The following is a 26,114-nucleotide window of genomic DNA, read 5'->3' as shown; positions in this document are numbered from 1 at the left end:
GCAGAGTTTAGGTGGGTTATAAATACAGAGTGCAGAGTTTAGGTGGGTTATGGGTAGAGGGTGCAGAGTTCAGGTGGGTTATAGGTACAGGGTGTAGAGTTCAGGAGGGTACTAGGTACAGGGTGCAGATTTAAGGTGGGTGCTAGGTACAGGGTGTAGAGTTCAGGAGGGTGCTAGGTACAGGCTACAGAGTTCAAGTGGGTTATAGGTACAGGGTGCAGAGTTCAGGTGGGTGCTAGGTACAGGGTGCAGAGTTCAGGTGGGTGCTAGGTACAGGGTGCAGAGTTTATGTGGGTGCTAAGTACAGGGTGCAGAGTTCAGATGGGTGCTAGGTACAGGGTGCAGAGTTCAGGTGGGTGCTAGGTATGGGGTGCAGAGTTCCACCCCCAAATAGCCATCCATGCCAGGATTGTTTTCCACCTCCCAGCACAATGTTTAATTATCACTTTAAATGCTTATTTAAAAATGTCATTAGCATGTTGAAAGGGGGAGAGGAACCAGGTAATGTAACACATAAGCAGCTTTACCGTTTGTAGTATTGGCAAAGTCTAACTCCAGCCTCTGTCAGATTGTCACCACTACCACTGCAAAAGGACGTGGCATACATTTCCCATAGTGGGCCACAGACAACAGTAAAAACCTGACAGAGGTCCTGCCTGTTCTGTACTCTAGCCGGAGTGTCACTTCAGCAGAAAGCAGATCTTTCAGATCGGGTCCAAACAACCAAGAAGTCTTCACAGGTTGGCATGACCCAACTCAATCCGAGATACATAGAGGAGATTTGTGATGACATCTACTCACTGAGACAGAGGTTGTCCTTGAAGAAGTTGAGGAATTTCAGGCAGTCGTCCATGTAATTGCCACTGTTGAGGCAGTCGCACCAGGGAGACACGCTGAGGCTGGTGGACTCGATGTAGTTTGGGGTGATCCCTGTACCTGGAATTAATATACAAAACCCGCTCAGATAACAGTTCTGGAAAAGACACCCTACACTTTCATCCAAGAGCTCATGTCTGGGACCTGGTATCATGCTGCAATGCATGTGCGTTGGCGCGGCTTTGTCTTAATGGGATGGGGGTGCCGTTCAAAATGAATGCCATAGTGGCTTGTGGTGCCACTCAATTGAAATGGCACTGTAACCCACTTTGGCCTTCATTTTGAATGGCACCCCCAACCCATTAAAGCAACGCAGCGCCGATGCACATGCGTGTGCATGACAAAAAATGCTGCACATCTTTTTTTCCTTTGGTCCATTCCTGTTCATTGACAGTCCCTTTAAAATGAAGGGGCTGCCTAATGCATTGCACAGTAACACATGACACATTGGGGGAGATTTACTAAAACTGGAGCACGCAGAATCTGGTGCAGCTGTGCATTATAACCAATCAGCTTCTAGGTTTAAGCCCTCGTTCAAACTAAACACGGCTTTGAAATTGGGGGGGGCGACTTGAAGGCCTGGTTCACACTGGTACGATTTGAGATGCGATTTGAGATGTCAAATCGCATCTCAAATCGGCGGCATTTGCCGGCAATTGTCGGCAATGGCACCGTCCTAATCGGTGCGACACCGATTTCAAAAAGTAGTTCCTGTACTACTTTTTGCGTTTTTGGGCCGTGATTTACATTGGCATCTGTGCAGAAACCTGCACAGATGTCTCTGAAATCGCAGCCGAAATCGGGACTGCCAGCGGGAGTGAAATCGTTGCGAATTCAGCTGAACTCGCACGGCTTCACTCCCGCAGCCCAGTGTGAACCTGGGCGAAAGACAGGTTCATGCACAGATGTCTATTGAAATCGCCCCTGAAGTCACGAAAAGTATTGCAGGAACTACTTTTGTAAATCGGTGCGGTGCTGCAAAGTCTGTGTCGCACCAATTAGGACACTCTGATTGCTGCCAATAGGCTCCAATTTGACATGCGATTTGACCTGTCAAATCGTTCCGATGTGAACGTGGGCTTAGTGTCACAGCTCAATTGAACAAGCTGAAGTTTGATTGGTTGCTGTGGACAGCTGCACCAGATTCTGTGTGTACCAGTTTTAGTAAATCTCCCCCCATGCCGCATTAATACAATGAGAAGTGCAAATCCAGTCCCATGGGGGAGATTTACTAGAACTAGAGAATGCAAAATCTGGTGCAGCTCTGCATAGGAACCAATCAGCTTCCAGGTTATTTTGTCAAAGCCTAATTGAACATGCTGAAGTTAGAAGCTGATTGGCTACCATGCACAGCTGCCTCAGGTTTTGCACTCTCCAGTTTTAGTAAATCCCTCCCATAGCATTTTAGCATTATAAAACAATCTTTTAAGCGGGGGTTCACCCTATTAAAAAAAAAAAAAAAAAAAATATTTATTCTAGCATTACATTCGGCATAGTAGCGCGAGCTACAGTATGCCGGTCTTACATTTTTTATCCCCGTACTCACTGTGCTATTCCACATTGAAGAATCCGGGGAATGGGCGTTCCTATGGTGAGAGAAGGTGATTGACGGCCGGCCCTGGCACGTCACGCTTCTCCGGAAATAGCCGAAATAGGCTTGGCTCTTCACGGCGCCTGCGCATAGCCTGTGCGCAGGCGCCGTGAAGAGCCGAGACCTACTCCGGCTGTCTTCGGGGAGAGTGACGTGCCAGAGCCGGCCGTCAATCATCCTCCCTCTCCATAGGCACGCCCATTCCCCGCGGGAGTCGGAATCTTCAATGATCAATAGCACAGTGAGTACGGGGATAAAAAATGTAAGACCGGCATACTGTAGCTCACGCTACGATACCGAATGTAATGCTAGAATGATGTTAAGGAGGGTGAACCACCGCTTTAAGGCGGTGAAACAACAACATTGCTCAAAGTAGCCAAAGGTCATGTGATCAAGGAACATCGTTTTTTTCTGATTCATGTCACTTTTGTTCACCGAAAATAATTATGATTGATGGTTGTTCTTACTTTATTTAAAATGGATTTTGTTTTATGTAATATATATATAAAATCTATATTTTACAGGTATACATTTTTATAAGGTGCGTCCATGGCATCAGTTTTGTTGGGTTTGCGTACTGAGGTTAGCATAGAATTGAAAGAATGGTCAAACATTCCCATAGACACACTCCTAAACCTTGTGGACAGCCTTCCCAGAAGAGTTGAAGCCGTTATAGCTGCAAAGGGTGGGCCAACTCCATATTGAACCCTACGGACTAAGACTGGGATGCCATTAAAGTTCATGTGCGTGTAAAGGCAGACGTCACAATATTTTTGACAATATAGGCCCGGATTCACAAACAGCGGCGCATATTTATGCCGCCGTAGCGTATCTCCTTTACGCTACGCCGACGCAGAGCAGAGAGGCAAGCACTGGATTCACAAAGCCAGTGCTGCCAAATCTGTGCTGGGTTTCCTAGGCGTAAGCCGGCGTAGGTGGAAGTGGGCGTGAGCCATGCAAATGAGGCGTGACCCCATGCAAATGATGGGCTGAGTCTCAGACAGGTACGTATAATGAACGGCGCATGCGCCGTCCCGTGGACGCATCCCAGTGCGCATGCTCAGAATCACGTCGGAAATACGACGGATCACTGCCTACGGCGTGAACGTAACCTACGCCCAGCCATATTCACGTCCAACGTAAACAACGTAAAATACGACGGCTTGTGTTCCCTGGTGCAGCCCTTTGCATGGATGCTGCTGAGTTACACCTCATTTATGGGGCTTAACTTTACGCCGTACGTACAACTCACGCGCACCAGTCGTAGCCTGCGCCGGGCGCAAGTACGATCGTGAATCGGCGTATCTCCCTCATTTGCATATTTGAATAGAAAATCAATGGGAGCGCCACATGCGTCCAGCGTAAATATGCGCCCACTCTACGCCGGCGTAGGCAAGTTACGTCGGTCGGATGAAGCCTATTTTTAGGCGTATCTTAGTTTGTGGGTCGGCGCATAGATACGACGGCGCACATTTGTACTTACGACGGCGTATCTTGAGATACGTTGGCGCCTGATAACATTTAAAAAAGCCTAATGTCCACCTCCTGGCCAGATTATGAAAATATATCTGTTGCTTTATATTTTTTTTTGTTTTCTGTGATTGGCTGCCACAGTGATCACATGGACAGGAGATCATCCTACCTAATGGGAGGTGTCAGTAACAGCACGGTCATATACATGGCAGCACTGAATAAGGTCCACTTCCATGCTGCCACATTATATGTGTAAAACCAACTGAAAGGGCAGGTTTATTGTTTCAGCAAAGCAGTTAATGTTAGCCTAGTGTTCCGCCTCCTGGCCATATTAAGTAAATATGAAAAAGTTCTAGGTTGTTTTATATTATTTTTTATATACAAATTATTTATGAACTATAATCCCTATAAAACAACACTCTGAGCTCAGATGTATTAGAAATGCGCCTATAAGGTCGAAACACGTTGCATGAACATAGCACTGATCACTGTCAGTAGTCGTTCTGTATAACACGGCTTGGATTGTAAAAATATTTACAATAAGCATATAATTTGCGCACTTTCCAATACACAATTATTACATCACAGCAGAGCGCTCCTATTACAACATCTGACATTTCTACAAGGCGCCCCTACCGATCAGACCGGAATAAGCCAAGAGGCATTCCGCGTAGTTTTCCTTCAGGCACCCGCTGATCGATCGATGGTCAGTCTGGCAGTCGTTGAGGAAATGTGCAAGTCGGGATCTGAAACAGAAAGGAAAAATATTCAGTAATGACAAATATGGCGGTTAAAGTGGTCCTTTCAGTTACATTACAAAACTGCATGAACTTTAGTCCTGACCTGTCATAATATACAGCAATAGTATCATTTCATTTCTGATAAAAGCTCCACCATTTATTATTAAAAAGCCATCCTTCAGACAATGAGGCTCCATTCACACCTTGGCGACAAAATGCCCGACGCTCGTGCCGCTGGAGGGGAGAATTGCCATTGATGTCTATGGAGATGGTTCACATCTCATAAACGCCGTACGCCTGTCGCCTGAAAACAAGTCCCGGACCCTTTTTTTCAGGCGGCATTGGCGTTCGGCCATAGACATCAATGGCAATTCTTTGTGAAAAAAAAAAAAAAAGTAATCTAATCGAGGCAAAATACGCCACGTACGCGGCGTTACAATGTGAATGGGGGCTGACTTAGGAGAGGTCATCAGTCTGCTGCAGGCAGGAAGAAGCATTTCCTCGGTCTCCTTTCTCTCTGTGATTACTCAGACCAGTCTTTCTCAACCAGGTCGCCGTGAGCATGGGACATCGTTTTTCCCGGATCAGCTACATTGGCTGGAAGGGTGGGCCAGCCAGCACCACAACACCAATGACTGTGTGGGGACTCTGTGATAGGAGGGGGGCTGTTTGACTGAAGAGCTCTGTGATAGGAGGACTCAAATGTGATAAGGGGTCTCTAATGTGAGGGGGTGTTTCTCACAAGAAGGCGGGGGGGAAAGGGGGGGGATCTGATGTGATTGAGGACCTCATGTATAGGGGGCCTCTAATGTATAGGGTGATGTGGGCTCTCATGTATATGGGGGACTCTGATGTAATGGGAAACTCTCATGTTTGTGGGAGATCTGATGTCATAGGGGGGACCCCTGGCATGACTGGAGACCTCTGATGTAAAGGGGGGCTCTGTGGTGATGGAAAGACTCATGTATAGGGGGCCTCTGATGTATACAAATGATTGTGATGGGGCTCTCATGAACATGAGGACCTCTAATGTAAAGGGGGGCGGGGGACGCTGTGGCGATGGGGGGGGACTCATGTATAGGGGGTCTCTGTTGTATATGAGGGATTATGATGTGATGAGGCTCTCATGCATGGACGATTAGGCGATGGGGAGACTTGTGAATTGGGAACCCCTGATGTAAAGGAGGACTCTGTGGAGATGGGGAGACTTGTGTACCGGGGGCCTCTGATGTATTTGAGTGATTATGATGTGATGGGGACTCTCATGTATAGGATGTATAGGATGTATAGGATGGACTCTGATGTAAAGAGGGGGGGGGGGGGGGGTCCGATGTGATGGGGGAACCCTGTCAATTATGATAGGGAACTTCTGATGTGGAGGCAGGATGTGATGGGGGACTCTGATGTGAAAGGGTGATGCTGACAAGAAGAGGGAACTCTGATGTGATAGGTGGGAACCCTGGCATTAAGGGGACTTATGATGTGATGGGGAGTCTCTGATGTGATGGGGGATCTCTGATGTGATGGGGTGACTCTGATGTGATGGGGATCTCTGATGTGATGGGGGGGGGGCCTTGTTGTGATGGGAGATCTCGGATGTAATGGAGGGACCTCTGATGTTATGGGTGGACCTCTGATGTGAAAGGGTGACTCTGATAAGAAGAGGGAACTCTGATGTGATAGGTGGGAACCCTGGCATTAAGGGGAGTTATGGTGTGATGGGGAGTGTCTGATGTGATGGGGATCTCTGATGTGATGGGGGACCTCCGATGTGATGGGGGATCTCTGATGTGATGGGGGATCTCTGATGTGATGGGGGATCTCTGATGTGATGGGGGATCTCTGATGTGATGGGGATCTCTGATGTGATGGGGGATCTCTGATGTGATGGGGGATCTCTGATGTGATGGGGGATCTCTGATGTGATGGGGGACCTCTGATGTGATGGGGATCTCTGATGTGATGGGGGATCTCTGATGTGATGGGGGATCTCTGATGTGATGGGGGACCTCTGATGTGATGGGGGACCTCTGATGTGATGGGGGATCTCTGATGTGATGGGGGATCTCTGATGTGATGGGGGATCTCTGATGTGATGGGGGATCTCTGATGTGATTGGGGATCTCTGATGTGATGGGGGATCTCTGATGTGATGGGGATCTCTGATGTGATGGGGGACCTCTGATGTGATGGGGATCTCTGATGTGATGGGGATCTCTGATGTGATGGGGGATCTCTGATGTGATGGGGGACCTCTGATGTGATGGGGGATCTCTGATGTGATGGGGGATCTCTGATGTGATGGGGGACCGCTGATGTGATGGGGATCTCTGATGTAATGGGGGACCTCGGATGTGATGGGGGATCTCTGATGTGATGGGGGAGCGCTGATGTGATGGGGGATCTCTGATGTGATGGGGGACCTCTGATGTGATGGGGGATCTCTGATGTGATGGGGGACTCGGATGTGATGGGGGATCTCTGATGTGATGGGGGACCTCCAATGTGATGGGGATCTCTGATGTTATGGGGGATCTCTGATGTGATGGGGGATCTCTGATGTGATGGGGGATCTCTGATGTGATGGGGGATCTCTGATGTGATGGGGGATCTCTGATGTGATGGGGGATCTCTGATGTGATGGGGGATCTCTGATGTGATGGGGGAATCTCTGATGTGATGGGGGATCTCTGATGTGATGGGGGGGACCTCGGATGTGATGGGGGGGGACCTCGGATGTGATGGGGGACTCTGATGTGATGGGGGATCTCTGATGTGATGGGGGGGACCTCGGATGTGATGGGGGGGACCTCGGATGTGATGGGGGATCTCTGATGTGATGGGGGGCTCGGATGTGATGGGGGACTCTGATGTGATGGGGGATCTCTGATGTGATGGGGGGCTCGGATGTGATGGGGGACTCTGATGTGATGGGGATCTCTGATGTGATGGGGGATCTCTGATGTGATGGGGGATCTCTGATGTGATGGGGGATCTCTGATGTGATGGGGGGGACCTCGGATGTGATGGGGGACTCTGATGTGATGGGGGATCTCTGATGTGATGGGGGGCTCGGATGTGATGGGGGACTCTGATGTGATGGGGGATCTCTGATGTGATGGGGGGGGGGCTCGGATGTGATGGGGGACTCTGATGTGATGGGGATCTCTGATGTGATGGGGGATCTCTGATGTGATGGGGGATCTCTGATGTGATGGGGGATCTCTGATGTGATGGGGGGGACCTCGGATGTGATGGGGGACTCTGATGTGATGGGGGATCTCTGATGTGATGGGGGATCTCTGATGTGATGGGGATCTCTGATGTGAACTTAAGTTCATTATAGTGTTTGTGTGCATTGCCCCGACTCAGGTTCCCATTGATAAGAAACGTTTACATTTTGGACCGGGGTGTGCACTTTTAAAGGGTGTGACAAATGAAGAAAGATTGACTCAGACTATACATTGTAACGTTGTAGCAAGTCACAGAGTGAGAGGGGCTGATCTGTGTCATTACTTATTATGGAAATGATATCTGATGATCGGCCCATTTTATAGAGGAGAGCAGCCAGATTCTGAGCGGCAGCCCTCCAGGTTCTCATATTGGGTGGGGGGGGTCTGATGTATCTATAGAAGCCCCCACACAGATCTCTGATCCATACCGCGCTCCATCCACTGAAAAGGTTTTCCATCTTCTCAGAGAGGCGACTGAAAACCATAAAAGTGCAAAATGTTTTTTATTGGCCTCATCCGTAATTTAATGAATCTCTCAGGTTTAATTCTCTCATCCCCCCCCCCCCCCCGATACTCTTAAAATTGTTTACAATTCTTCCCGTTTTCTTTTCATTTACAATCTGATATTGTGAGAAAATAAAAGTCGTATTTGTTCCAATTTTACAGCAAAGTAATTACATTTATCTGCATGTCCGCCGCCTGAATTCCAATGAGACGTGGTGAGAACTGACACCAAAGATAGGGCTTTGTATAATCCCACTGATGCTGGGACCTTTTTTAACTCCCTAAAGCCACAGTCCGGCCCTCCTTAATGGGGTTGTAAAGGTACAACTATTTTTTCCTAAATAGCTTCCTTTACCTAGTGCAGTCCTCCTTCACTTACCTCATCCTTCCATTTTGCTTTTAAATGTCCTTATTTCTTCTGTAACACCACACAGTAATGCAAGGCTTTCTCCCTGGTGTGGAGTGTCGTGCTTGGACTAGTCCCTTGGACTACAGGAAAGTCAGGACGCTCTCTACGTTGCAGATAGAGTAAGGAGCTGTGTGTTAGTGGGCATCCTGACTTTCCTGTAGTCCAAGGGAGGGGGCGAGCACGACACTCCACACCAGGGAGCCTCGCATTACTGTGTGGAGTTACAGACAGAAGAGCAGGAAGTGAGCATTTCTCAGAAGAAATAAGGACATTTAAAAGCAAAATGGAAGGATGAGGTAAGTGAAGGAGGACTGCACTAAGGTAAAGGAAGCTATTTAGGGAAAAAAAATTGTACCTTTACAACCCCTTTAAGTCTGAAGGACAGTAAACTGGCCCTTTGTTTAGCAAGTTTAGAGACCCCTGGTGTACAGAATAGAAGTAAGATGGCCCAATAGGGCTATGTCCTAGCCAATTATCCACCACGTAGTTCTTTATAGGCTGATCAGTTCATATACAATGGCGGTTTCTGCACACATTTTCATTGGAAAACGCTGTTCACCCATTGACCTACAGATTACCCAATTACAGTTGTCTTTCCCACCTCTGCTGATAATTGCTGGTTTCTCCAGAGAAATATTGATGGCTGGGATGGAAGTTTCAACCATGTGAGTGGCAACCTGTATGAGAGGAATGATGGGCACTCCTATTAGCATCCTGACCATAAAGGTGACCAACACTCACCCATTCATGTCATTGAGTTCTTTATGACTGCTGGAGGTCACCACCCTGCAGGAGGTCCGGGGTCATCACCCTTCCAGAGCGCAATTAAAAGGCAATGAACTTTCACAATTCTTATCTATCCTCTCTATCAGCGTTCTTTTGATCCCTCAGTTGAAAAGTAATTTACAAGCTAAGGATTGCCAAGTTCCTGCATAGGTCATCTTATAGGTCTCCCTGTTAGGAGGATATGACAAGGGCCTCCTCATTACATTTAATGGTTATCCAAACATTCCATCATGTATTTCTATACAATGCCTTCTCACATCTATGGAATGAGGTCCTTCATCTACTAAAAGCCTACATTGTCATGGGGAGGTTACGTTGGCCAATAAAAGTCCCATCTGACTCTTTCCATGGTGATCTCCGGGGTACAGTTATCACTAGTTGAAGACGTTGGCAAATAAAAATCCCATCTGACTCTTTCCATGATGATCTCGGGGGGAACAGTTATCACTAGTTGAAGACGTTGGCCAATAAAAGTCCCATCTGACTCTTTCCATGGTGATCTCAGGGTACAGTTATCACTAGTTGAAGACGTTGGCCAATAAAAGTCCCATCTGACTCTTTCCATGGTGATCTCAGGATACAGTTATCACTAGTTGAAGACGTTGGCAAATAAAAGTCCCATCTGACTCTTTCCATGGTGATCTCCGGGGTACAGTTATTGCTAGTTGAAGACGTTGGCCAATAAAAGTCCCATCTGACTCTTTCCATGGTGATCTCGGGGGTACAGTTATCACTAGTTGAAGACTTTGGCCAATAAAAGTCCCATCCGACTCTGTAATGCGGCCAATGAGAGATGATCTCAAATGTAAACATATGAGATCATCTCTCATTGCCGCCTCTCCCCAAGGGACTAAAGCCTCGTACACACGATCAGATTTCCATCTGTGGAATTTTGTCCAAAGGGCGTTGGCCATGAACCTGTTCTGCATACAGACGGCAGAACATTTTCAGCCAACATTCAAGAAAACGACGTGGTTTTTCTGCTCTTTAGCGCCACCCTTTGGGCAACTTCTGCTAAAGTTGTCTGATGGTTAGCATTGGTTCGGAGCATGCGTGTTTGTAATCTGACGGAACACATTTGTTGTCGGACAATTTGAGAGCATGACCATCCAACATTTATTATCGGAAACTCCGACAACAATTCCTACAAGCAGAGGCATGATGGGACTTGTAGTTTCACAACAGCCGGAGGGCCTGGCGCCAGTCTGAGACCCTTGTCTAGAATCTGCCCACATTTTTTTATCTCAGGTTCAGGTTTGGTTGGAAAAAAAAAAGTCCCAGAACCTAAAACATTGAGGCCCAGATTCTCGTACGAGTTACGCCGGCGTATCTCCAGATACGCAGTCGTAACTCTGAGTTTGAGGCGTCGTATCTACGCGCCTGATTCTTAGAATCAGATACGCATAGATTTGTATTAGATCCGACCGGCGTAAGTCTCTTACGCCGTCGTATCCAAGTTGCATATTTACGCTGGCCGCTAGGGGCGTGTACGCTGATTTACGCCTAGAAATATGTAAATCAGCTAGATACGCCAATTCACGAACGTACGCCCGGCCGACGCAATACAGGTACGCCGTTTACGTTAGGCTTTTCCCGGCGTAAAGTTACTCCTGCTCTATGAGGCGTACCAATGTTAGGTATGGACGTCGGAACAGCGTCAAATTTTTCACGTTTTACGTCGTTTGCGTAAGTCGTTCGCGAATAGGGCTGGGCGTCATTTACGTTCACGTCGAAAGCATTGGCTTCTTGCGGGTTAATTTGGAGCATGCGCACTGGGATACTTTCACAGATGGCGCATGCGCCATTCGTAAAAAGCGTCATTTACGTGGGGTCACATTAAATTTACATAACACACGCCCACATCTTCCACATTTGAATTAGGCGGGCTTACGCCGGCCTATTTACGCTACGCCGCCGCAACTTTGGTTTGAGTATACTGCACTTGCCTGTCAAAGTTGCGGAGGCGTAACGTAAATAGGATACGTTACGCCCGCACAAAGATGCGCGGTTCTACGTGAATCCGGGCCTCAGTTTACATTCATTTTGACTTTGAGTTTTCCAACGGCGTTGAAAGTCTCTATTGAATTTTTAAACAATTCTCAGTTTCCTTTCGCCGGCTCATTTTATCCGAGCAACAAACTCCATCCCGGTGTGACTTATTACCGCTGTCGTGTGACATTAGAGCCGAGTCTTTCCTGTGTATTGTCCGTCACACGCCGCTGAGCGCCAGGACCGGTGTGCCCACATCTCCGCCGGGGAGGGGGATGCGTGGAAGGAAGTGGCAAATGTTGGGTAATTGAGGTAATTGCAGGAGAAAATTGGAAGGAGGAAAGTCAATTCTCCTCTGAGCAGCCAAGCAACACCGGGAGGCTCTTAATTGCCGATTGTACAAGGCCAATCTTCTGTGATAAAGATCAACAAAGGACTCCAGAAACCTGAAATCACTCGGCGGCATTGGGTTGGTCTACACATATTAAAGCGGTATTAAACCCAAAAGCTTTCTTTTTTCGTATTAACCCTTTTTCGGCCGCTAGCGGGGGTTAAAACCGCACTGTTAGCGACCGAATATCGCGGTAAATACGACGGTATATCGGCGCTAAAAATCGCGCAGCTATACCGTCACCGCACCTCAACTGCCCCATGTGAAAGGGGCCTTAATGACTGATACATTGCACCATAATACATTTGTGGTTTTACGTTTAATACCGCTTTAACCACTTCAGTACCGCACCATAGCCAAAATACGGCGACAGCGCGGCTCTCTAGTTCTGGGAGGGCATCCATGGACGTCCTTCTAGAGCACGCCTGCAGATTTGGGACTCAGTTTGCTACTCTGGTAATTTGATGTCCTCCTTTTTACTATTACTCCCCATCGCTCACAATCTTCTATCCCCCCCAGGCCTTGAGGAGCCTCAGGCATTCTCTTGGTGGCTCCCTCATGGCTACCCACGGGTTCAAAACTTTCTTTCCTCCCGCTCCTTTCTTTCTTGAGAGGCCATCCGAGAAACACACGATGCACCGGCTATAGAACATTATCGCTTCCTTCATTTGAAACACTGGATTACTGCCTTGCACCGGATGTCCACTTTCCCATTTCAAAAGACCTTTTTTGAACATGCATGTCAGCATGCCCCTGGGTCCCCCGGCTTCATTTTGGCTATCTATACATTTTTGAATGGATGTTCGTCATCAGAACCCCTCTTTTATATGGCCCAATGGCAAAGGGACCTCCAGTCCCCCATAGACCTAGAAGACTGGAGTAAGCCCTGGAAAATGGTGGCCAAATGCTCATTTAACACAAACACCCTGAAAGTAGCAACGAAACGCGTTGGGATTACATAGATGCATGATGTCCATACAGATGATTTTATGTCTTTTATACTGTTTTACTCTTAGATTTTCCAATACGATTGAGCCCCTCCAGTGGTTCATGTTGTGTAGGAATTGTCTTTACTCCGTGATATGCCAAGTACCATGGCGTCAATATGTATATGTATTTTGTAGCATGTTTTGCATTCATGCGATTTTGTGGATGCATTTTTCTGTCATTCAGTATGCTGTACATGATCTCACAAGGCATAATAAAATGCTCTTTTCGGTATACATCTCTCATTCAAAGTCCCTAACAAACCCCCCTTTCTTGTTGGAACCCATATAAGCAATACTGTGTTTTATATCCCACATGCTTACTCTACATAGTGATTGGCCTCATTTAAAGTCCCCCTGACCAAACTCTCTTGTTTTTCTGTTCAAATTTGGGATGGAGGCCAATTACCCATGGTGCCTTGGACCACATCATTCTCTCTCGCTGGAAGCAGCATATAAGGTCCTATTCCGATGGTACTGGGTCCCGGCCCGCATAGTTCATGCTTTCCCGGGAAGTACTGATGGATGTTTCTGCAACTGTGGACAGCGGGGGGGGATGTCATACATACCTGGTGGTCCTGCCCAAGACTGGTGGGGTTCTGGTCTAGGGTTTTTGGCTTACTGCAGACTCTTTTCCATCTAACAGTCCATAGGGACGCTAAGCTAGCCCTTATAGTAGCTAAGCGGACTATAGCTCAAGCCTGGAAGACTCAATGCTTGGCTTTCCAAGGGGTGAGGACACGCATGACTGCCATGTTGCTTCCTGGAACGAATGTCCAGTATTGTGAATGACTCGCGCCAAATTTCTCAAAATTTGGGAACCATGGATCTCCTATGAGTTCCCCACACTTCAAGCGTCTTGTTTGGGCCTTGTCTGATTGCCTTCTGTGGGGCTCCCGAGCAGGGCCGATCCTAGGCAGGGTGCATTGCACCCAGGCGCCTGCAGAGGTGGGGGTGCCGAACATCCAACAGACTCTCTAACAGAAGCCCTCTCTGTGTCCATCACAGAGGCCCCCCTTCAGGTCCCAATAAAGTACTCTGCTTCTCTTCCTGTATTTTGTTTATTGTTAAGAGATCATGTAAGGATCCCAGGTTAATGAAGACTTCATGGGGGAGCATCTCTGTGGTTGAGTCATTGCCATAGAAACATTTGTAAAGGGGAGGAGTTGGTAAAATGACCACACCCATGTGGGGGCGCCAGAAATATTTCTGCACCCAGGCGCCTGTGACCCTAGGATCGGCCCTGCTCCCGAGTCTGAGTTCTCTCTTTCCCTTCCCCCCTTTCACATCTATGACCCTCTCTCTCTGCCTTTTCGCTCTTCTCACTTTCTGGTGTTGGAGTGGTTAGTGTCTGGTATTGGAGTGGTTAGGCTGATAATACTGATAAGTGGATGAATGTCATTCGAATGTAATCAACATTTAATTTGCTTTTAACAATCAATTTTTTAAATTGAATGTAATTGCCCCACGAAAACCATTTTGTTAGAAATTTGTTCCATCAAAAAAAAAAATCCATTCTGCTACTTCAAATTTTCTTGTCACTGTGGTCGAAAATACATCAATTTGACCCCATTAATAATTAATAAGTCACACAAAAGTTCTTAAAACAAAAAATTTCAAAGGGAGTTCTACGACTGTGTTTTCCCCAAAAATAAGACCTACCCCGAAAATAAGACCTAGTGTTATTTTCCAGGAGGGCTGCAATATAAGCCCTACCCCGAAAATAAGCCCTAGTTTAAAATGCTTGTTAAAGGGGTTGTAAAGGAAAAAAAGTTTTTCCCTAAATAGCTTCCTTTACCTCAGTGCAGTCCTCCTTCACTTACCTCATCTTTCGATTTTGCTTTTAAATGTCCTTATTTCTTCTGAGAAATCCTCACTTCCTGTTCTTCTGTCTGTAACTACACACAGTAATGCAAGGCTTTCTCCCTGGTGTGGAGAAAGCCTCTTGAGGGGGGAGGGGGTGAGCAGGAGTGTCAGGACGCCCACTAACACACAGCTCCTTTCTCTATCTGCAAAATAGAGAGTGTCCTGACTTGGCCTGCTCGCCCCCTCCCCCCTCAAGAGGCTTTCTCCACACCAGGGAGAAAGCCTTGCATTACTGTGTGTAGTTACAGACAGAAGAACAGGAAGTGAGGATTTCTCAGAAGAAATAATGACATTTAAAAGCAAAATCGAAAGATGAGTTAAGTGAAGAAGGACTGCACTGAGGTAAAGGAAGCTATTTAGGGAAAAACTTTTTTTCCTTTACAACCCCTTTAAATCATATAATCCACTCTATTACAGTGGTATATAATGTACAATGTGTGTGTTTCTTTAATATAATTGTGGGGAAGAGAGCCCCGGCGGGTCACAGAAGAGCAGAGCGGCACTATAAAGAAGGTATTTGGCACAATTATATTACAGAAACGCACACATTGTACATTATATACTACGGTAATATAGTAAACTATAGGATTTTACAAGCATTCTAACTCAGTTCACACTGGGGATTCCTGACAGGCAGGGAGGGAGAGTGGGAGAGAAGACAGCGCATTACATGGTAAGACCTACCCCGAAAATAAGCCCTACTGTGGTTTTTTTTTGCCAAAATTAATATAAGAGCCGGCTTATTTTCGGGGAAACACAGTAATGTATGGCCAGCTTAAAGCAAAAGAAAAGCCTGCTATAATTTTTTTAAGGCCCCCCCCCCCCCCCAGTAAGGTTTTTCCATAATGTACTAGTGGGTTATAATAAAAGCAACTGCAAAACATACAGAAGTTAGTTTCACAACCATGAAATGGATGTTTGGAGACCCGACACAGAGCAGGCACTGTACATCGCCTCTCCATCCTGGCTCAGACTAAGGTCCATGTTACTGATGTGTGTGGAGGAAAGGTGACATTACCCTTTAAATTCCATTAGTAAATGGATGGGAGCCAGAAATTGAGAGCTTTGGGGAGTGAAGGGGTTAAACATGAGCAGTATGGAGCCAACAATATATGTGATATGGAATGAACATGAGCAAATGGGTGTAAATGGATTTGAAAGCTTTCATGGCCATTAGCCTGGAGGCTGCGGGGTGATCAATGGCCGGCTCCCAGTATGGGAAAGTGAGGACCTTAGAGAGGCCACAGCGCTGTCTGCTTCATGTCCCTATCGATCGACAACACATGAAAAGGAGGCATGATCAAAGAGCGGAGCTATGGATCCAAGAGCTGGGACCCTGCTGTGATTGGCCGTGTCCCAATATCACCGCCATATACCAACACAACACTCATCTGATCACTGCAATATCACCGCTATATACTGACACAACGCACATCTGATCACTGCAATATCACCGCCATATACCGACACATCGCTCATCTGATTACTGCAATATCACCGCCATATACCGACACATCGCTCATCTGATTACTGCAATATCACCGCCATATACCGACACATCGCTCATCTGATCACTACAATATCACCGCCATATACCGACACAACGCTCATCTGATCACTGCAATATCACCGCCATATACCGACACAACGCTCATCTGATCACTGCAATATCACCGCCATATACCGACACAACGCTCATCTGATCACTGCAATATCACCGCCATATACCGACACAACACTCATCTGATCACTGCAATATCACCGCCATATACCGACACATCGCTCATCTGATCACTGCAATATCACCGCCATATACCGACACATCGCTCATCTGATTACTGCAATATCACCGCCATATACCGACACAACGCACATCTGATTACTGCAATATCACCGCCATATACCGACACATCGCTCATCTGATTACTGCAATATCACCGCCATATACCGACACAACGCACATCTGATTACTGCAATATCACCGCCATATACCGACACAACACTCATCTGATTACTGCAATATCACCTCCATATACCGACACAACGCACATCTGATTACTGCAATATCACCGCCATATACCGACACATCGCTCATCTGATTACTGCAATATCACCGCCATATACCGACACAACGCACATGTGATTACTGCAATATCACCGCCATATACCGACACAACACTCATCTGATTACTGCAATATCACCTCCATATACCGACACAACGCACATCTGATTACTGCAATATCACCGCCATATACCGACACATCGCTCATCTGATTACTGCAATATCACCGCCATATACTGACACAACACTCATCTGATTACTGCAATATCACCGCCATATACCGACACAACGCACATCTGATTACTGCAATATCACCGCCATATACCGACACATCGCTCATCTGATTACTGCAATATCACCGCCATATACCGACACAACGCACATCTGATTACTGCAATATCACCGCCATATACCGACACAACGCTCATCTGATTACTGCAATATCACCGCCATATACCGACACATCGCTCATCTGATCACTACAATATCACCGCCATATACCGACACATCGCTCATCTGATCACTACAATATCACCGCCATATACCGACACAACGCTCATCTGATTACTGCAATATCACCGCCATATACCGACACAACACTCATCTGATCACTACAATATCACCGTCATATACCGACACAATGCTCATCTGATCACTGCAATATCACCGCCATATACCGACACATCGCTCATCTGATTACTGCAATATCACCGCCATATACCGACACAACGCACATCTGATTACTGCAATATCACCGCCATATACCAACACAACTCTCTCTTTATATTGTTCTCCTACCCCTCTATTACTATCTTCTACTATCGCTCTCTCCCCCTCTTCTCCTACTCCTCTAGTTCTCTCTCTCCAACTTTGCAAGCTCTATGTCGCTTGCCCTTTACTCTCCATTGCTCTCTCCTACCTCTGTTCTCTCTCTTTCCCTGACTCTCCTCTCTCTATCTCTCTCTCCTATCTCTGTTCTTTCTCTTTCCCTGGCTCTCCTCTCTCCATCTCTCTCTCTCCTATCTCTGTTCTCTCTCCTTCCCTGGCTCTCCTCTCTCCATCTCTCTCTCTCCTATCTCTGTTCTCGCTCTTTCCCTGGCTCTCCATCTCTCTCTCTCCTATCTCTATTCTCTCTCCTTCCCTGGCTCTTCTCTCTCCATCTCTCTCTCCTACCTCTGTTCTCTCTCTTTCCCTGGCTCTTCTCTCTCCATCTCTCTCTCCTACCTCTGTTCTCTCTCTTTCCCTGGCTCTTCTCTCTCCATCTCTCTCTCCTACCTCTGTTCTCTCTCTTTCCCTGGCTCTTCTCTCTCCATCTCTCTCTCCTACCTCTGTTCTCTCCCTTTCCCTGGCTCTTCTCTCTCCATCTCTCTCTCCTACCTCTGTTCTCTCCCTTTCCCTGGCTCTCCTCTCTCCATCTCTCTCCTATCTCTGTTCTCTCTCCTTCCCTGGCTCTCCTCTCTCCATCTCTATCTCTCCTATCTCTGTTCTCTCTCTTTCCCTGGCTCTCCTCTCTCCTATCTCTCTCTCTCTCTCTCTCTCTCTCTCTCTCTCTCTCTCTCTCTCCTATCTCTATTCTCTCTCTTTCCCTGGCTCTTCTCTCTCCTACCTCTGTTCTCCCTCTTTCCCTGGCTCTCCTCTCTCCATCTCTCTCTCCTACCTCTGTTCTCCCTCTTTCCCTGGCTCTCCTCTCTCCATCTCTCTCTCCTACCTCTGTTCTCTCTCTTTCCCTGGCTCTTCTCAGCAGTTTTTGAAAGACTCAGACCAGCCCGTCTGATACCCACAATGGTCAAAGTCACATAAATCCCCATTCTGATGCTCAGTTTGAACTTCAGCAAGTCGTCTTCACTGCATCTGGATGCCTAAATGCATTGAGTTGCTGCCATGTGATTGGTTGATTGTCAGTTTGTGTTACCAAGCACTTGAACAGGTGTACCTAATAAAGTGTCCGGTGAGTGTATGTGCACAAATGTTTTACTTTTGATTTCTATTTTAAACTGAATGTTTTTTTTTTTTACAAGGTGAATGTTTACATTGACTTTAACAAATACAAAAGTTTCCCTTTTTTTATACAAGTATAAATGACAATTGCATTACTCTTAACATGAAAAACGGAGCCTTCCCTCTTAAAAAAAAAGAAGCGTATTTGATTCTGTATGACATCACTACTCTAAGATATGACATCATCAGCTCACCAGGTTAGCTTCTCTGGTCTGGTGAATCTGGCAAACGTTCCTCCCCCCTCTCTTTTCTTATTGTAAGCCACCCTGTTGCTTGCTGGGACATTTTCTATATAACCGGCGTCTATATATCAGCAGAATGCCTGATTCATCTCGGGGTTAACGAGAGCGGCGTAACAATTACTGCAGTGTAATTTCCTAATTGCTGCGTGTCTTCTGTGAAACGTATATGAATCCTGGCTGTCAATGACGGCTCGCTGGTTTTATCATTTCGAGCGTCCTTGAGATTTTGGCATCGCGTCTAGAATCCAATCTTCTAATGTAACTTTTGATAAAGCGGATACCATCTGCTGGGAAGATTTCATTTACTTTTGTCAGAGAGCCCAACACTTAGCCTGGAGTGCCGAGCCATTTCCAGCTCCCTCCAGTCTGGGCCTGGACCGGGAACCGGAAGGGATTCGGGAGTTGGCGCTGTGCCGGCAACCTGGGGGGGGGGGGCTCTGAAGGTCGCGTGGCGGTTTGGGTGCAATTCAGGATGAGTTGCTGGACCAACGCCATCATAGCTGAATCTAGATAAGGCCAATTCCGTCGTAAAAGTGACCCAGATCTTGCTGTAATGGGAGTCAGCAGAGAGGCCAAGAAGCTTCTTAATAGGCAATGGCAGAAACATGCTGACTATCAATGTGCGCTGAAAGCGTATGTCGGTATTTAAATGTCACTTTCATTAATTCTACAGTAAAAAATGAAAAGTATCCAAACAAAAAAATGCGGATGTGTCCGAGAGGTCATTGATATCACATGCACTTGGTGCTACTCATTGGTCACCCACTTTAATTCCTTTACAAAAGACAGTGTTGCCAACCGTCAGGCAATTTTCTCCTGCCAGTAAAAGTAAAAGGTTGCCAGTAAAAAATATGGCTGTGACGCTTAACAAGGGGTGTGGCCTTGACAGGAAGGGGTGGGTCATATTTAAATTAGGGTGTGCACAAGTTTAGTCAGGCCTAGGGCAGCACAAAACCAAAACACACTACTGCTGTAGATACATAATAATAATAATAATAATAATAATAATATAGGTGTGCACGTTTTCCTCTTTGTGCTTCTCCTTTGTATGAACTGTATGGATTTAATATAATTAGAATGGTGATTATTATGGCTCAGGAGAGGAGGAAATGTTTTTCTTGGTTATTAGAATGTGGGTAGATGATTAATTACATTTAATAAAAAGAATGTTAGCCTATGCCTGCCAACATTTAAAAATAAATCAGGACAGTCTTAGGTATTCTACCTTGAGGATAATGAGCTTCAAGCTCCAGTGTGGACATTAAGAAAGGTGTTGGACTTCCAAATTTAACTCATTCGAATATTTTTTCACGGGAGAAGAGATCTGGCAAGGGATGTCTAAAGACAGAAGGCCACTCCAATCTGTTTTAACTTCTTTTGAATACATTTGGGAATGGAGGGTGTTAGGGAAATGTAGCTGTACGCTATGCGCACACCATATCTCCTGTGCTAATAAGCACACATTCTGTCTAATGATATAATGCATCTTACCTATCATTCTATTTCCCATATATCCTCAAGTAAACAGACATCACCACAGCTTACGTTCTCAGCTACATCAGCATGACTACTCAGCGGCCAGTGTGCTTGGCTTTTCATTCGTAAATCACAAAAGCATTCACAAACAGGAAGTGGTGGCTCCAGCAGCCAATCGCTTCCTCCATGGGAAGTGACATCACAGGATATGACCTCCACACAGGAAATGACCTAACAGGAAATCCTTCCAACAGGATGAGTTAATACAAACATAATAGCTAAAGGAGTCTTATGGGCGTGTCTGAGCAGGGACAGGGTGCATGCATGTTTTTCCTGTCCCCTGTACCTGGAAGCTCAACAAAAGAAGCTGCATGGCTTTCAAACATGGACTCTGTCTCTGACTATAACAACTAAAAGACTCCCGTATTTCCGCTGGTAGGAATCCTTATTCTGCGTTGTTCCAGAGAACAATGCATACCTGGATTATACTACTGTTCCTTGTGGATAGGAGGCTATCTACAGGTGCACGGTATGAGTATCGATATGTGCTGATCAGACACAGCAGAGACAAGAGCGTACATCCGCCTATAAACGATAATGTCCTTGCAGAGCGAACATATCCCCTCAGGACGGTCGTCTGGGCAATGCACAGGGGCCATTTCGCTGGCGGACATACCCCCACTCTGCAAACACCTCTCTTTCAATCCCAGGAAGTTTTCCACTACCAGACGGGACTTAACCAGCGTCAGTCTGCCCCAGTCAGCTCTTTAGAGTACTAACACTGGGCGACACTATGACAATACATATTAAATACATCTTCATAAAATTTCAACAACAGAGGGGGTGGGATTAAGATACATCTTTTGTCAGTGTTGCCAACCTACCAGATTAAAATTTACTGACACAACACCCACAATTTACTGGCACAGCCAAGTTTTTATTGGCATTTCCAAAAGTTACAAAATTACAGTTTTAAGTACAAATTAGAGTATTTAGGCTACAACCAAATACAATATGCAATTAGTAATATGTTGCTAGGTAGATAATAAGGCAAAAAACATATTTCCTATTTTATTTTCTATATAGTAAGTAAGTAGTTCAGGGACAGGCTTTAATTCCTTCCCTAATGCAAAGTACCTTCCCAATGTTCCCTCCAAAATTCATACCAGGTTCTAATCCATGCATGAGGCCTGGGTGACCAAGAAATGGATGGCAGCGTGTGTGCACCCCCTCCTGCTTCTAAACCATACCATGGTTGGTTGAGTCAAGTCTCCAAACTGTGACTAGGGTGGGTTTAATTCAAACTCACATTCAACCCAAAGCCCATCCCCACTGGAATCCATCTATGGTTGCTGATTGGGTTTTGCATTCCTGAGTGGAGTTGCTACTTGGCATCTTGTTGCAGAATACAGGTGAACACATCATCCATTGCATCGGACATGCAGTTCTACTTCAAATTTCAGCCACTTCTAGTGACTTAATACGCTCTCTTTAAAAAAAATCCAGGGACATTGAACATCTTTGCACATATAACCCCTTACCTTCGCCATTCTTTTCACTATACTCTGTAATCACAAGCCCAGACCAGTCCAAACATAACATTGCTTACATTTGACCTGTCTGCACTCTATGGTACAGTTTGCAGATTAGACCTAAGGATGAAAATTGAAGAATCTTCTAAACATATTATTTAGGGGGAAGGAGCTACAAATAATGATTTCTATTATGCTCTGCACTCATGTGATAACTGGAGATCACAAACTGCTAGATTCAGGCAGTCCATGCATTGATTTAACCAACTTATCCACCATCCCATGTGAGTCCAGGGAGCAAATTATTAACAAAAGATTGCAGATCTAGAGAGATCCTTGACAATTACATAGTTGCATAATTAGATTGAAAAATGTCCACCAAGTTCAATCAAAGGACAAATTAAACTAAATTAAAATAAATAAGTGGCCGTGCATGTGCACTGGCCGGACCCTGAGGCCTGGAAGACAAAAATTGCCCCAATCTTAGCCAAAAGGCCCAGCCCTAAAAGTGCAGAAAAAGTTTTAGTGACATGTAACTTTTCACATAGTAGGGTCCCACACCCAAGAGCAACCCTAGAGTGATGACCCCCCAGGTGACACAGACACCGTGGACTCTCTGGTTTCCCAGCCAGACAAGTAGGATCCCATCCAGTTTCCCCTGGGTAATTACCCCCATGTCCAGACAGCCTGCGGGCGCCCTGGTGTCTGTTCCAGCCGGCTTTAGCCTTCAGAGCCCCCATCACACCAGCAGGGAAACTATATAGCTCACTTTTTTAGTCCCAGTTCAAGCATAGCACCCCCTACTGGTCACTGATAAGAACAGATACTACACTTGATCTTAGCGAAAAGGCAAAGCGAAGAGCGCAATGACCATAAAGATAAACATTTTCCACTAGGTTTACTGATTTTTAACCATTTATGCTTTCTCGGTCATGATCTTTTCTGCTCAGTGAGGGAAATCATGAAAGGGCTGTTCTAGCAGTTTGTGGTCTCTGGTGAGCACATGAGTGCAGAGCAGCATAGAAATCACCATTTATAGCTTCTGACAGACAAGCCAAATATAAAAAGTGCATTGTGGGCCATTGAGGACAGTTCTTCAAGCAGGGAAGGAAAAAAACACATGGAGACGGATATATTTGCCTTTTCAATGTCCTTAGTTATATAAAAAGTTCTTGTGTGTTTACAAGGTACACTTATCATTTAATTAAACAGAATTACGGTAAATAAATATAACACAAGCCACGCTATCTTTGTTCACTTCCTCTGTCTGGGATTACTGGTCACATCCGCCACCTAAAAGAACCCAAAAAACCTCATTGGGCTCCATGATTTTGGGATTTGTTCTATTGTTGAATAGCGGGATTGTTTACTCGAGTGGGAATGTCTCGCCCGAGGCTCGTGTGACTTGTTGTACCTGGCTTGTTTATCTTTCAGTTAATTATACAAAATACGTCCAAGTGCTAGTAAAAAAATAATTAAAGTTTAGTGACGCTTCCCTCCGATTAAAAAACAAATAAAAGAGTCTATTGGATTTCACTTTGGAAGTAATTTACTCTCTCCATTCCAGCCTGGCAACACAAAGCTAATTTAATGGGAAGTGAAAGAAAATATAATGAATAAAAATGAATAACACATAATTCAAGGCAAACAATGATTGCGGAACAGACTGTCCTATCGTTTCCACTACTCCGCATCAGGAGTAGTCGATAGGCATGGAGGGCCCCGCCTCCTTCCATCTGAGGTTTACTACTTGTTTTGTCTGCTTTGTTTTATATATATATTGTATGTATATGTATATATACTGTGAGGGGTTAGCCCGGCAGCGGGTGTGTGTGACCCCCTGGAAGGGTTCAGTACACAAAAAACATTAGACACAACAGACGGTGGTAGGAGGAAAACAAAAAGGTGCGGTTTTATTTGAACTATATAAAAATAAAAATATGGGGCCTACCCCCTCCCCCAATCATGTCCTACACCCAACCTACTCCTTCCCCCAATCATGACCTACACTGAACCTACCCCCTTCCCCAACCATGCCCTACACCTAACCAAACCCCCCCCCCCCCCTCCCCGGGTGCAGTGGAAAATCAGCACCGGACTTTATGGCCCGGATTCACGTAGATCGGCGCATCTTTAGAGTGGCGTAGCGCATTTCATATGCGCTACGCTGACGTAACATAGAGAGGCAAGAACAGTATTCACAAAGCACTTGCTCCCTTTGTTGCGCCGGCGTAACGTAAATTGGCCGGTGCGGTAAAATATGGTGTCACCCCCCCCCCCCCCAATAACATTTTTCAAATATTTTTTACCCTACTGTTTGCTCTGTTCTCCTTTCTTCCCCTTTTCTCTCTCTCCCTATCCATCTTTCTTGTTCGTTCTATCACTTCTTCTTTCTCTCCATTTTTCTTTGTCCCCTCCCCCCACCTCTCTTTCTCCAGAACCGGAATTCACATCTCAGGAGCCTATAGGCCAGGGGCGTACCTAGAGCATTTGGCATCCGGGGCGGATCCAATATCTGGCACCCCCCCACGTTAAAATGTAAAAACACCCCACTGTGCCCCCTGCATACCTCTGCATCCTTCAATATCTTTTTGTTACTACTGTGTACCCCTCTCCACAACTGCACCTCTGGACCCCTTTACATTGCACAGCACCCTGCATCACTGGACCCCTTTACATTACACAGCCCCCTGCATCACTGGACCCCTTTACATTACACAGGCCCCTGCATCACTGGACCCCTTTACATTACACAGCACCCTGCACCTCAGGACCCCTTTACATTACACAGCACCCTGCATCACTGGACCCCTTTACATTACACAGCACCCTGCACCTCTGGACCCCTTTACATTACACAGCACCCTGCATCACTGGACCCCCTTTACATCACACAGCCCCCTTCACCTCTGGACCCTTTTACATTACACAGCACCCTGCACCTCTGGACCCTTTTACATTACACAGCACCCTGCACCCCTTTACATTACACAGCACCCTGCACCTCTTTACATTACACAGCCCCTGCACCACTGGACCCCTTTACATCACATAGCCCCCTGCACCTCTGGACCCCTTTACATTACACAGCACCCTGCACCTCTGGACCCTTTTACATTGCACAGCACCCTGCATCACTGCACACCTTTTACATTGCACAGCACCCTGCATCACTGCACCCCTTTTACATTACACAGCCGCCTGCACCTCTGCACCCCTTTACATCACATAGCCCCCTGCACCTCTGGACCCTCTTACACTACACAGCCCTCTGCACCCCTTTACATTACACAGCACCCTGCATCACTGCACCCCTTTTACATTACACAGCCACCTGCACCTCTGGACCCCTGCATGTTACACAGACCCCCCTTCAGTGCAGTCACCCCCTCAGTGCAGACACCCCCCCTCAGTGCAAATCCCCCCCCCCCCTCAGTGCAAATCCCCCCCTCAGTGCAACCCCCCAGTGCAAACACCCCCCCCCCCACCTTAGTACAACCCCCCCCTCAGTGCAAACCCCCCTTAGTGAAAACCCCCTCAGTGCAAACACCCCCTTAGTACACCCCCCCTCCCCATTCAGTACCTCAGATCATCCCAGGCAGCGCCACGGGACATGGACAGAAGGTCCCCTCGGCCCCCCCCCCCTCTGTTCACACAAACAGAGAGGAGGGGGCTGTGCCTGTGTGCCGACTGCCCCCACATGTCAGCTAAAAAAATCGGGATGGTGTCACCCCTCTAGTGGGTGTCACCCGGGGCGGCCCGCACCCCCCGCACCCCCCTAGCAACGCCTCTGAGCTTGACCCCATGCAAATGATGGGCAGAACGAACGGCGCATGCGAGCGCATGCTCAAATTCACGTAGAATTTACTCCCTAAGATAAGACGGCTCAATGCCTACGACGTGAACGTAACCTACGCCCAGCCCCATTCACGTACGACTTACGTAAACGATGTAAAATA

General features: G+C 46.5%; 1 protein-coding gene across 2 annotated transcripts in view; it reads right to left on the bottom strand.

The window, feature by feature from the left end:
- GFRA1 (GDNF family receptor alpha 1) overlaps positions 1–26,114 on the bottom strand; it is a 213,485-nt gene that overhangs the window by 24,946 nt on the left and 162,425 nt on the right. For both annotated transcript variants that reach the window (XM_040361534.1, XM_040361532.1), the window contains exons 5-6: positions 4,577–4,686; positions 802–936 (exon numbers count right to left, since the gene is read on the bottom strand). In XM_040361534.1, coding sequence (XP_040217468.1) covers positions 802–936; positions 4,577–4,686 — 245 coding nt within the window. The remainder of the gene's footprint in view (positions 1–801; positions 937–4,576; positions 4,687–26,114) is intronic.

The sequence above is a fragment of the Rana temporaria genome, chromosome 8 (assembly GCF_905171775.1).
Source record: "Rana temporaria chromosome 8, aRanTem1.1, whole genome shotgun sequence".
Lineage (NCBI taxonomy): Eukaryota > Metazoa > Chordata > Amphibia > Anura > Ranidae > Rana > Rana temporaria.
The sequence above is the reverse complement of the archived record's forward strand: the minus strand, read 5'-3'. Positions and strand labels throughout refer to the sequence as shown.